The sequence below is a fragment of the Athene cunicularia genome (genome assembly GCF_003259725.1).
Source record: "Athene cunicularia isolate RWA chromosome 8 unlocalized genomic scaffold, athCun1 chr8_part1, whole genome shotgun sequence".
In the NCBI taxonomy this organism is placed as follows: Eukaryota; Metazoa; Chordata; class Aves; order Strigiformes; family Strigidae; genus Athene; species Athene cunicularia.
The window spans coordinates 32,318,016-32,331,604 of NW_020799109.1; the positions used below are offsets into that span (position 1 = coordinate 32,318,016).

Here is a 13,589-nt window from a genome sequence, read left to right on the forward strand (position 1 = left end):
TAATACACATGGCCTCACAGTTTAGACACAGCCTGAGAGGCTTGAAAGACACTACCAATTTTTTGTCATTTGCAACACCTGCAAAAATACCATGCAAAGATCAAAATACACAAGACTGGATCCATGATTTTACCGTGTACTGTCAGCACAAACTCCCTGGTCATTTTTCCTGCAATATTACTTGCCACACATGTATAGCTTGCTGTATCACTGAGGTCAGCATTATTGATCTGCAGGTATCGCCCATTAGAGAGGATTCGAACTCGAGGAGTTCCCTAAAGGAAAAGAAAGAGTTTGACAAATTTAACCTTACCATTGTTCTCTTTATGAAGATAGAACATTCTTTAGTTGCAGAGTAATAAAAGCCATGAAAAGAAGGCCAAAGATAAACCGGGGACTGAATTAATTGCTGGCTTAACTTTATTAACATCCATGAAGAAAGATAACAGGGTAAACAAAGTTAAAAAAATTAACATTGCTTGATGGTTCCCCCTTGAAATCCCCACTGGAACTTGTGCCCAAGACAGCTTTTTTGGATTATATAGCCAAAGGGATTTTGAAGTTCTTAGGGAAAGGCGTAGCTAATAGCACATGATGAATTTCATTTTTTTTAAATCCATGCACACTACAGGCAGGAGAAATACACGTTTCTCTACACTGTTATTCAAACATCAGTCTTGATCAGGTGGGAGCCAGCATAAACTTAGCCTTACACTAAGTTCACCAGCCAACATTTCTGAATGTGAGGACACCACTCTTCTCAGCTCTACAATGACTCGACAGCACCTGTTAGATAGACATTTGAAGTCAAAGCTTTTTTACCACAAATATTCTGGGTCACAATCTGCATGAATGACTGAGAGTAATACCTATGACAACTGTTCAAAAATTTGACTGGATAAAAAACAGTAGAAAAAGAACACAAACTCGAACTCTTCCAGTATGTGCTACCCATGTTTTGGATGAAATATAAAGCTGGCACTCCAATCTACTCTTTTGGTTAGAAGATCTGAGAATAGCAACTACAACAGATAGCTGAAACTGCTCTGGTTATGCACCCCCCTGCACTAGTACCCTAGGTACACTGATCTCATACTACTACACCAACTCAGCAAGCCTACCAATGCAGAATAAACCGTATTGCTGGAGCCTCATGGGTGAAATGATTCATCACCAGAGTGGATTACAGTCAGATTTTGTGTAATAAGTGGTATTGCTGATACTGGTATAACTACACACCCTATGCTATAGTTTCTAAACATAGAAGCATGTAAATGACAAAGGACAGGCAATGAAGCTATCATTTAATCCTTACGCTCTACTCAAGTTATGTCAGGAAACCCATCTTTAAAAAAATATAAATTCAGCAATTCTTTTAATGTTTAAGTAAAACCAGATTACATCAAAATGTTCCTAATTCGTTTCTTAACACTCAACATACATTTCCAAATCAGTGAAGAGTGCAAAGACTCTAAAGCTTCTAGAAGCTAGCTCTTTCTATACTTCTGCTACCAAAACCAGTGGAGCTGCACAGTTACACCATTAAGTGTACAGAGGTCTAGAGTAGGCCTCAAAATCTGTGCAGTGGAAGACAACAAAACCAGAAGGAATGACACCCTCCACTGCAAGGCTGTTTCGCAAAAAGCGGTGATGATTTAAATTGATATAACACCACAAACTGAGAATCTGACTTTCTCTAATCCTCTCTTGTCACTGTGAACCCTCAATTTATCCAGGGTAAGGAGGATGACACACCACAGAGCACCCTTCTTTCCACACCCAAGGAGAGCTCTTTTCCAGCTGCTTAGATATTAGTAGGCTATTACATTTCTTTGAGGTTGAGAAAGGAACCAGGCATTCAGGAGGAACTAATGTTTTCCTGATATCTGGAGTATATATTTATATAAGCCAACCTGAAGAATGAAAAGGACAGTAGGGAACAGAAAAAACCTAAGCCTGCCACTAAAGTACATGTGACAAATTAAAGAGTGCCATGTCTGAACTAAATTCATAACCTAAATTTAGTGCTGGAGGAGAGTTAACTCTAGAGATTGAAATTCCCTACTCTACTATAAATCAAAGGCAGGAGATTGATCATACTGCACAAACAAGATGCCTCAGCCCTCACATACTGACATGAAGTCACGAGGCAAGAGAACTAATATTACAGAAGTTAATTCACAGGTTATCAGCTGGGTAGCTATGTCTATCACAGTGTTCCTCTACTGCCTTGTTTCCTGATGAATATTCATTAACAGTGGCTTCTTTTCATGGTTTATTTTGGTTAAGTACTGCTTTTGAAACACAAGCTTTCCAAGGAAGACTGAGGCAAAAAGTATTCACATACTTAACTTCCAAGCCTTGTTCAAGCTTGCCTTCATAAAAAAACCCAACCAACCAAACAAAAAACCCCAAACCACTACCCAATTAAAGAATTAACCATTCAGAAGAAGAGTGTTTCTGTTAAACATGTTTCCAGCTAGTTCTTGTGATATATTCAACATAATATTCCCTAACAGCACTCAGTGAGGCATAATCACCAACCATATTCACACTTCTTCCTCTAATATTTAATTCTTCCAAAATTACAATCAAGAAAGAGTCTGAGGAATGGCATGTGTGTTGGTTTAACCCCTGCCAGGACTGGAGAGCACACTGCTGTTGCCCCTCCCCCACCCTCAGCCGGTCGGGCTGGAAGTTGGGCACAAACCCCGGGTTAAAATAAGAAGAAATTTAATACAACAGTGTGATAAACAATCTGAACAACAGTGGCAATGATAACAACAATAAACAGCAATAACAGTGATCAAGACAAAAGATATACAAGAGAAATACCGCAAATGGTCATGAAAGAGCCACCAAGACCACCAAAGAGAAAGGAAAAAAAAGTTCCCGCCTGGACCTGACCATGAATAACCCAGCTGGAGATTCCTTCCCCCTCTCTCTCTGCTAGGGAAACTTAACCCTATCCTAGCTGAACCAGGACATAATCCACCCCTTTATTCTATACCATCTGCATCAAGTTCAGCTGCCATTTAGCAGTTAGCAATAACAAAGCAACAATTTACAAAGGCACAGCATAATTCACGGCATGTTCTCACCAAGAATCAAGTCCCCCTGTGGTATGCATCGGACCTCTCCATCGTCCTGCATCACCCACCAGGTACACCCAGGTCCTTGGGCAAAAGCAATCCCGTGGATGGGTTTGCCTTTACCTTTGCCTGGTGCAGGACTAAACCAGACCATTTTTCCCAATATATTCCTCATGCGCACCACAGGGACTTTATCCCCATCGACAGCACGTGGAGGTTTTGACTGAGCTGGGCCAGCTCGACTAGCAGATCCTCTTGTGTTGACGATCCAGGTGGCCTTTGCTAGATGCATGTCCCAGTTGCTGAAGGTGCCACCTCCCAGTGCTTTCAATGTGGTTTTTAACAGTCCATTGTAGCGCTTGATCTTCCCAGAGGCTGGTGAGTGGTAGGGTATATGGTAGACCCACTCGATGCCATATTCTTCTGCCCAAGCATTTAGGAGGTTGTTTCAGAAGTGAGTCCCATTGTCTGACTCAATTCTCTCTGGGGTGCCGTGTCGCCACAGGACTTGGGTCTCGAGGCCCAGGATGGTGTTTCGGGCGGTGGCCTGGGGCGCTGGGTAAGTTTCCAGCCACCCAGTGGTTACTTCCACCATTGTGAGCACGTGGTGCTTCCTGTGGTGGGTCTGTGGCAGTGTGATGTAGTCGATCTGCCAGGCCTCTCCATATCTGTATTTCAGCCATCGCTCTCCATTTCGCTGGGGCTTCACCCGCTTGGCATATTTGATTGTAGCACACATCTCACATCCGTGGATGATCTCTGCAATGGTGTCAATAGTGAGGTCCACCCCTCGATCTCGAGCCCACCTGTATGTTGCATCTTCACCTTGGTGGCCCGAGGTCTCGTGGGCCCACTGGGCTATGAACAGTTCACCTTTGCGCTGCCAGTCCAAGTCCACCTGAGCCACTCTAATCTTAGCAGCTTGGTCTGCCTGCTGGTTGTGTCGATGTTCATCAGTGGCCCGACTCTTGGGTACATGGGCATCCACATGGCACACCTTCACAACGAGATTTTCCACACGGGCTGCAATGTCCTGCCATACTTCAGCAGCCCAGAAGGTTTTACCCTTACGTTGCCTGTTGTTCTGCTTCCACTGCTGCAGCCATTTCCACAGGCTATTGCCACCACCCACGAGTTGGTGTAGAGGTAGAGCCTCATCCACTTCTCCCGCTCAGCAATATCCAAAGCAAGCTGGACGGCTTTCACCTCTGCGAACTGGCTCGGTTCACCCTGTCCCTCAGCAGCTTCAGTGACCCGTCGTGTGGGACTCCACACAGCAGCCTTCCATCGTCGATGTTTTCCCACAGTGTGACAAGACCTATCAGTGAACAGGGCATATCGCTTCTCCTCATCCAGCAGCTCGTTATATGGTGGGGCCTCCTTAGCACGTGTCACCTCCTGTTCTGGTGACATCCCGGAATCTTTGCTCTCTGGCCAGTTCGTAATCACCTCTAGTATCCCTGGGCAGCTGGGGTTCCCTATTCAAGCCTGTTGTGTTATCAATGCAGCCCATTTACTCCACGTGGCATCTGCTGCATGATATGTGGAGGAAGCCTTCCCTTTGAACATCCACCCCAGCACCGGCAGTCGAGGTGCCAGGAGGATCTGTGTTTCAGTGCCGACCACTTCTGAGGCAGCCCGAACTCCTTCATACGCTGCCAGTATCTCCTTCTCAGTTGGTGTATAAATAGCTTCAGAGCCTTTGTATCCCCGGCTCCAAAAGCCTAGAGGTCAGCCTTGGGTCTCCCCAGATGCTCTCTGCCAGAGGCTCCAGGTAGGGCCATTCTCCCCAGCCGCAGTGTAGAGCATGTTCTTAACCTCCTGCCCTTCCCGGACTGGCCCAAGGGCTACTGCTTGGGCAATCTCCCATTTAATTTGTTCAAAGGATTGTTGTTGCTCAGGGCCCCATTCAAAATCTTTCTTCTTACAGGTTACACAGTAGAGAGGGCTCACAATCAGGCTGTAGTTCGGGATGTGCATCCTCCAGAACCCCACAGCGCCCAGGAAAGAGTGAGTCTCCTTTTTAGAGGTTGGTGGGGCCATGGCTGTTATCTTGTTTATCACCTCCATCAGGATGTGGCGACGCCCATCTTGCCATTTTATTCCTAGGAATTGAATTTCCCTTGCAGGCCCCTTAACTTTCTTTTGCTTAATGGCAAAGTCGGCCTTCAGGAGGATTTCAATTATCTTCTTTCCTTTTTCAAAGACCTCCTCGGCTGTGTTCCCCCATACAATGATGTCATCAATATACTGCAGGTGTTCTGGAGCCCCACCTTTCTCCAGTGCAGTATGGACCAGTCCATGGCAAATGGTGGAGCTGTGGTTCCACCCCTGGGGCAATCAATTCCAGGTGTACTGGATGCCTCTCCAAGTGAACACAAACTGTGGCCTGCACTCTGGCACTATCGGAATGGAGAAGAACGCGTTAGCAATGTCAATCGTGGCGTATCATTTGGCTGCCTTCGACTCCAGTTCATACTGGAGCTCTAGCATGTCTGGCACTGCGGCACTCATTGCTGGTGTAACTTCATTCAGGCCACAGTAGTTCACAGTTAGCCTCCATTGGCCATTAGGCTTTCTCACTGGCCATACAGGGCTGTTGAAGGGTGAGTGAGTTTTGCTGATCACCTTCTGGCTTTCTAGTTGATGGATCAGCTGATGGATGGGGACCAGGGAATCTCAGTTGGTGCGGTACTGCCGCTGGTGTACTGTCCTGGTAGCAATCGGCACTCGCTGCTCCTCAACCTTAAGCCGCCCCACCACTCAGGGATCCTCTGAGAGGCCGGGTAAGGTGGACAACTGTTCAACCTCCTCCAGGGCAGCTACACCAAAAGCCCACCGGTACCCTTTTGGGTCTTTGAAGTACCCTCTCCTGAGATAGTCTACGCCCAGGGTGCACGGGGCATCTGGGCCAGTCACAATGGGGTGCTTATGCCAGTACTTCCCAGTCAGGCTCACTTCAGCTTCCAATAGGGTCAGCTGTTGGGATGCCCCTGTCACTCCAAGATGCAAATGGATTCAACCCCACTGTAGCTCAATGGCATCAGGGTGCACTGTGCACCAGTGTCCATCAAAGCCTTATATTCTTGTGGGTCTGATGTGCCAGGCCATCGGATCCACACTGTCCAGTAAATCTGATTATCCCTTTCCTCCATCTGGCTGGAGGCAGGGCCCCTCTAATCCTGCTCAGCACCACTCACTTCTTACAAGAATGATTCACTGGTCCCCTCAAGAGGGTCAGACATAACGTTCACCATTCTATTCTGTCTGGGGCATTTCTGACTGGACAATGGAGCTGCGCTCCTCTTCGAGGACTCCCCTTTTGTGATGGTCTTCCCTTTCAGCTGCTCTACTCGTGCAGCTAGTGCAGCAGTGGGCTGTCCATTCCACCTCCTCATGTTTTCTCCATGGTCATGGAGGAAAAACCACAGGGTGCCTCGTGGTGTGTACCTTCTGCTGCCTTTCTCTTGGGTGGGGAAACATTTACTTCTAATGGCTGAGACATTAGCCTGTGCAGGTTGAACATAAAACATGTCCTCTTCCATTTTTTTGATCCTCTGAAACAGTTCCTCCACAGCTGAGACCCAGGAATGCTGAGATGAAGGAAGATTTCCCTCATATTGCCGGAGCTTGCCAACCACTCCATCCACTGTTAGAGTGTGGGTGTCTGTCCACCAGGACGCTATTGCCAGTGCTTTCGAGTGTGCTTCTGGTACGCTCTTCAGGAACTTTCTCCACATCAGGTGTGTGCAAGGGGCCTGATCTGGGTCCATGGGTGACTGTTCATTATTCAGATCACCATAGATCATCTCAAACACAGCCAGTTCCCTGAGGTTCTGGATGCCTTTCTCAATGATGGTCCATTTGCTTAGCTGACATCGGATATCATCCTAGTAGGGGTGCCTCTCCCTTACACTGAGCAGGAGTCGCTTCCAAAGGCTGAGGGTTTGAGACTGTTTCCCTATTTCCCTATCAATGCCAGCATCCTTGGCCAAAGATCCCAGCTGCTTGGCCTCTCTCCCCTCCATCTCAAAAGCACTGGCTCCATTGTCCCAGCATCGGAGCAGCCAGGTGCAAATCTGCTCACCTCCCAGGCGGCCAAAACCTCTCCACATATCTCGCAACTCAGTCGGGGACAGAGATCGGACGATCACCTCTGGCCCTTCCTCCTGTTCCCCTGATGGGCCTGGCTCATCCTCATCTCTCACTCTGCGAACAGACTTTCTGGTATATTTTGTTTTCTGTATCGGGGTGACTGACACTGGCACTGGCTGGCTCTCTGGCTCAGTCGCTGTGCTGGTGGAGGCAACTGAGACTAGCTCTGCCTATCCCCCCGGTTCAGATGCTGTTTCAGGTTCTGTAGCCTTTTCTTCCCCTTGAGGGCAGTGGGTGGTGTTAAAGAGGACACGGTAGGCATGGGCAAGTCCCCAACACATTGCAGCGATTTGTGTCTCCTGGGTTTTGCCAGATTGGTAACATACCCTTTCTAAGCACTCCATCAGCTTTACAGGGCTCTGCATTTGCTCAGGAGTGAAATTCCAAAGCATTGGAGGTGCCCACCGACTCAGGCCTTTGCCCATCTTTTCCCACAGCCCTTGCCACTCACTATTACCTGACCGCGGGGCAGGTTTCTGGGCACTGCTATTGTTAGAGAAATACCACATGGCCAAAACCGAAATCAGGCAGGCATTCAGAAAGCATTGTGCCACAATCACACTGGCCTGCAGGCTCCATGAATTGTTAAAACTCCCCAAAGCCGAGAGGATCTCTTCCCCTGGCTCACCCATAGAGGGGGTGAGACCCCTCACAAAAGCCCAAACAGCAAACAGGTACTGGCCCACCCCCCCACCCCCCTCCAGCAATACAAAGGCAGCATAAGTGTTCAATAGCCCGTATAACAACATAAGACCCTTTATATATTTTCCACCGATAACAAACGCCACCACTGGGATCATACACTGGATATAAGGGGTAATCCAGCCCCACCACACAAGCACATGGGCTAGCATTGCAAACATTTTCTTATCAAATAAATACAAACAGAAAAATTATACCCAACAGATTGCTCTATCATACTCTGGTCAGGGTCTGTCCCTTTTTATTCTTATTTCAGCCCTCTTGTGCCCCACGTTGGTGCGCCAATTAAGGCTGTGTTGGTTTAAGCCCTGCCGGGACCAGAGAGCACATTGCCATTGCCCCTCCCCCACCCTCAGCTGGTCGGGCTGGAAGTTGGGCACAAACCCCAGGGTTAAAATAAGAAGAAATTTAATACAGCAGTGTGATGAACAATCTGAAAAACAACAGTGGCAATTATAACAACAATAAACAGCAATAACAGTGAACAAGACAAAAGATATGCAGAGAAATACCGCAAATGGTCACAGAACAGCTCCCCGCCACCAAGACCACCAAAGAGAAAGGAAAAAAAAGTTCCTGCCTGGACCTGACATCAGCATGGTATGAATAACCCAGCTGGAGATCCCTTCCCCCTCTCTCTCTGCTGGGGAATCTTAACCCTATCCTAGCTCAACCAGGACAGTTGTCAGTGTGAATGCAAATAAACAGAACTTTGGGTGAAGACTACTGGTGGACTACAGTTAAGGAAGACACAATTTGTAAGCTGAATTAATTCCCTTTTTATTAATGAATAAAGATCAATTGAGGGAAAGTGACCAATTAATTAAGTTCAATTATCAACTGAACTTAAATTGTTCAATTGGAAAGTACCTGATTTCTGAGTGAACCCAAGGAAGAGGATGGGAAGTAAAAAATCCTTTCTGTATAAACCATGTTCATCTTGCCAATTGTCTCTCAACCAGCAAAGACTTCATGCCTAAACATGACGCTACATGGAATTCTGAGTGGAAAAGATGCATTTGATACAAAACTATGGTGATTAGCAAACCGTTTTCTTTTCCAATGTAAAGAATTTAAATTCCTTTCTAAATGCTACTAAAATATGAGGATGCATAATATACCCAAAGGAAATATATAGTGTAGTCTTTTCTCAGCTACCTTTCCTGGGAAGCCATTCAGGAGTATACCAAAGGCTTCTAGCATTGTTCAGAGGATCCAGGAGGAGCAAGGGATCCCCCTAAAGGAAAAAAGAACAAGTAACAGTGGGATGGCCACTTCGCGTGCTTGCTAGCTTCAGGCACTCATTTAGGACTAGCTGTATTTGTACTGGGGCTACTCAGCTTCTCTTGAATTCAAGGCACCATAATTTGTTCTGCACTGAAGGGGCAAGTGAACAGAATAAGAAACCTCAAGCACTGTGTGTAAAAAATAAAGGGAGCAAAAGACTAGTACTAATAATGTAACCTCTATACCTCTAGAAGTTCTCCATTTTTAAGCCATGAGATTGTTGGAGGTGGCACAGCATCTGACTTGCATTCCAGTATGACTTGTCTGTTCTTCAGTACGGTGAGGTCCTGTGGACCACTGGTACCAGCAATGTTAGGAGGAACTGTTATAAAAAATAAAGAAAAAAAAGACACCACACATATGAGCTACCATTAAAATTATTCATTGAAAATTTCTGATTTATTTCTTAAGTTTAAATAAATGCAAAGCTACATATCATTAATTAGTTCTACTTTTTAATACCTGTGTTAAATAGATCACATTTCTTAAGTCACACACTGAAAACTACTGTGACAGAAATTAAAGTCCATTCTCAGTGAGAGTATCAGCATTTAAGCAAAATGGAGCAGACATCACCGAAATTCCATAAACTATTAATCAATAAACATGGGAGCTATAATATTCAAGAAGAAACTTGAGGCATATTGTAGAACTGCAGAAGTCCCATTTATACTTCCTTCACTGTCATTATATTTTATGTATTCATTTCTAAATACATTTCTTCTACTGAAAAACTAAGATGATTATAGATATTCAGTCAGCACAAAGTCAATCCAACTGAATACTGATATTTATAAACTTCCTAGGTATTCAAAACATAAGACTTGGAATTATAACAGATCAGTTCTAACAGTGGAACTTTCCTATTAATCGTGTATCATGTCAGAAAAGTTACCCTTATTCAGGTTATTCAGTTAAAGATGATCATATGGTGTAATATTACTTTATCAAAACATATAATATTTCTTCTTTAGTAATATGCAACTTGTCAAATGAGATACTGATACGTACCTTAGTTTACGCTTTGAAGAAATGATTTTTTTTCCTAAACTTACCATTCACTCTTACTAAATATTCCTTATCATCATCTCCAGCTGGGCTAGATGCCAAACACGTGTATCTTCCTGTGTCCTCCACCTAGAAACACATGAACAACTTCAGCAGAAACCTCAGAATATGGGAACAATTCAGAAAAACTGTGAAATACAAACATGGGCAACAACATATAGCAGGCAACACCTGAACACGAACACCATAGATAAAGAACACCTGAAATTAATGAAGTTCTTGAAAACTTTGTTTTACTATAGTGGGATTACACCGACATGGCTTAGGAGTTGCAGGACCCCAGAAAATCTCCCTGGATAACATGTCTCCAGCAAGAACCCTTCTCTTTGTGATGTTTTTTGCAACAGGTAATCAATAAAGATGAAACTGGCTATAGGTATCCATCTAAGCAAAGGTCAGTTTGGGGTACTAAGGAAATTTTTTTGTGCACACATACTCATCAATACTTTAATGCTTTCTTTTTACTTTAAACTCTTCATTGCAGATGAATACAGCCCCAATTTATTGGTGCAGTTAAAGGTTATTCTTCCATGGATTCTTTTGTTGTCTGAATTAGTCTGAAAGTCTTTCCATTGTCTTTATTTAATTGTTCTTAACTTGCACAGAGACGACTGCAAGTGCAGCTTTTGTCTGTAACCTGACTTACACATGTGAGAAGGAAATGGATATTAGGAAAAAGCTGAGTTAATGGAAAGAGAAGAAAGCCTGAGGAGGAACTATAAAACACAAAAGAAAAGCAAGAGATAGTAACAAGAGTCAAATAGGTAGGAAATGAACAAGAACTGATTAGACACAGACTAAAACCAGAAATAACCCCAGAAAAAGTGAGTCCCTAGCACTGATTGTTCTGCTTTGTAACGAGAAGCACCAATAAAAAAAAAAAATAATTATGGAACCCTGAAATGAACTTGAAGTAATAATGCTCAGAAGAGGCAGAAGCACTTGGGCACTCTCAACCCATAATACTACTGCTTGTTTTGTATGGGAAACTCCAAGGCAAAGTTTGAAAAACATGTTATCTGACTGCAAATGCAGGTGGATGATTTTATACAGACTTTTTAGGACATCTCTTCAGATGGTCCTAATAGCAGGCAGTTCTGTGCACTCCTCCAGGGTTTGCAAAACTGAGCCTGTTTTGAAACAAATACTTTACCTGAGCACTGGTTATTCGAAGGACTTCTCTTAAGGCATGAACATTATCATTCTGCAGAAGTGGGCGCCCATCCTTCATCCATGAGATTTTGGGGACTGGAATGCCCGAAGAGATGCAGAGAAGTTCAAGAGGATTGTTAACTATGACAGAGAGCTCTTCTGGTTCATCTGAACCATTGATGTGAGGTGGCTCTGTGGGAGGAAAAACATTCAAGTTTTTTATTGACTCAAAAAGCATGTAAAACATGATACACAGCTTTGGAGTTAGTTTGTAGAATTAGTCTACATTAGAATTATCTCTGCGTGTGTCATGAACTCACTGAGTATCTCACATTATTGTCATCTGACTCTGTCTATTAATTTGCATGTTTTATGAGTTGGAATTATTAGTTAGAAAATGTTTTCATAATCCCAAATACAACATATAATAACAATAAATATATTTATTAACCCTTTAGCTGTTGTACCTCCAGCTACGCCTTCAGCTGTGCTATCATACTGGCAAGCTCGATTTCTACTAACCAAAGTTATTCATTTAAACCAAATTACATTGTAAATTTACTATTAATTATAGCATATTTCAGTACTTGTGAAATGTTGGTAAAAGTATATGCTATATTACACATTCACACATCTTCAGGTATCTTCCATTTCCTTATTTCTCTTATTTATCACAGTAAATATTTCTTAAAAATACTCCCTATCCGTAGAGATTTTTCCAATTGCTGTCCTGAGTAGATACTCATTTATAGCTTGCATTTTGTTACTCTCACAGGCTGCCACTTACCCAGCACTGTTAGGGAGAAGTGCTTGCTGGTATCTCCAGCTTCACTGGATGCTACACAAGTGTATTTGCCTGTGTCACCAATCTCTGCTTTTACTAAATGAAGGACCATTCCTTGGTTACTTGACGTCAGGTGAGCTCTGAGGCTTAAAGGATGTCCGTTTTTAAACCAGGACAGAGTGGGGACAGGAGTGCCATCAGCAAGACACTTCATTAAAGCTGAACTGTCTTTGACTACAGTCACATCTTCTGTCCCTCCTGCATTATCCAAGCTTGGTGGTACTGCCGAGAAACAAAGATCTGATTCACACAGAGTACAAGCCAGGTGTTAATTCTGAATATAAAATTGGAACGCAGCTACCTTTTTGCATTTCCCCACTTACATTCATGTTTAGCACATGTTAAAAAGTTATACACTTCGAAATTATACTTTTTTATTCTTCCTAAAAAACCTGTGACACATTATGGGTGCCAATTCAAGTAAGGATTCTTTTAGGGTTCAAACATCCTCCTATTACAAAAACAATTGAAAAGTTAATGTTTCCCTGATGATTACCTATGTAAGATATACTTGTGGTTGTCTGCAACTTTGTATTGGTGAGAAAGAAAACTGAATATTAGGTTTAAGAAATCAAGAAATAAGATTCTTTACATAAAGCGTTTCAGAGAAACTCACCAAAAACTTGAAGGTTGTAGTGTTTGTTGTCCACTCCAGCCCTGTTAGATGCTACACAAGTGTACACACCAGTATCAGTTATCTGCACTCGAGCAAGTCTAAAGAGAAAATAATTTTAAGCAAGATGTAAATGGAATAAGTTATCTTTATTATGGCATAGTTTGGATCAAATTTTGCTCTTGCTTCCAAAAATATCAGCAGAATTATGCTGATATAGCAAAAGAGAGCAGAAAATTCAGCTAGTTAAAATAGATGAAAACCAACCTGAGAATTTGCCCAGCTGACAGCAACCTGATTTGGGAGGAGACAGACAGAGGAAGGCCATTCTTCAGCCAGTTTATCTGTGGTGGTGGTGTTCCAATAGCAGTACATTCAATATTTAGGGATGTGTCCAAAAGGGCAGTGAGGTTGTCTGGTTCATCTTTATTATTGGTTATTGTTGGAGGAACTACATTTTGTAAATGTTGAAAAGGAAGATATTAAAACTGGCTCTTAAAATCATTCTACATGTGTTATCTTGCAGGAAATCCTGCACCTAATGCCCCACAGGCAATTCGATAAGAACATCCCTATTTTTTAAAAGATAAAATTCTATAATAATAATATTGAGAACTAATAAATTACCCACTTACATATTCAAAATCAGATGCACTTTAGAATGATAGCAGAATTA

General features: G+C 43.3%; 1 protein-coding gene across 1 annotated transcript in view; it reads right to left on the bottom strand.

Annotated features, from left to right (window-relative positions):
- The window catches only part of HMCN1 (hemicentin 1), a 209,226-nt gene that overhangs the window by 36,347 nt on the left and 159,290 nt on the right, over positions 1 to 13,589 (bottom strand). Inside the window, exons 66-72 of the mRNA XM_026854028.1 lie at positions 13,181 to 13,364; positions 12,917 to 13,014; positions 12,244 to 12,522; positions 11,458 to 11,648; positions 10,292 to 10,373; positions 9,422 to 9,558; positions 134 to 275 (exon numbers count right to left, since the gene is read on the bottom strand). Coding sequence (XP_026709829.1) covers positions 134 to 275; positions 9,422 to 9,558; positions 10,292 to 10,373; positions 11,458 to 11,648; positions 12,244 to 12,522; positions 12,917 to 13,014; positions 13,181 to 13,364 — 1,113 coding nt within the window. The remainder of the gene's footprint in view (positions 1 to 133; positions 276 to 9,421; positions 9,559 to 10,291; positions 10,374 to 11,457; positions 11,649 to 12,243; positions 12,523 to 12,916; positions 13,015 to 13,180; positions 13,365 to 13,589) is intronic.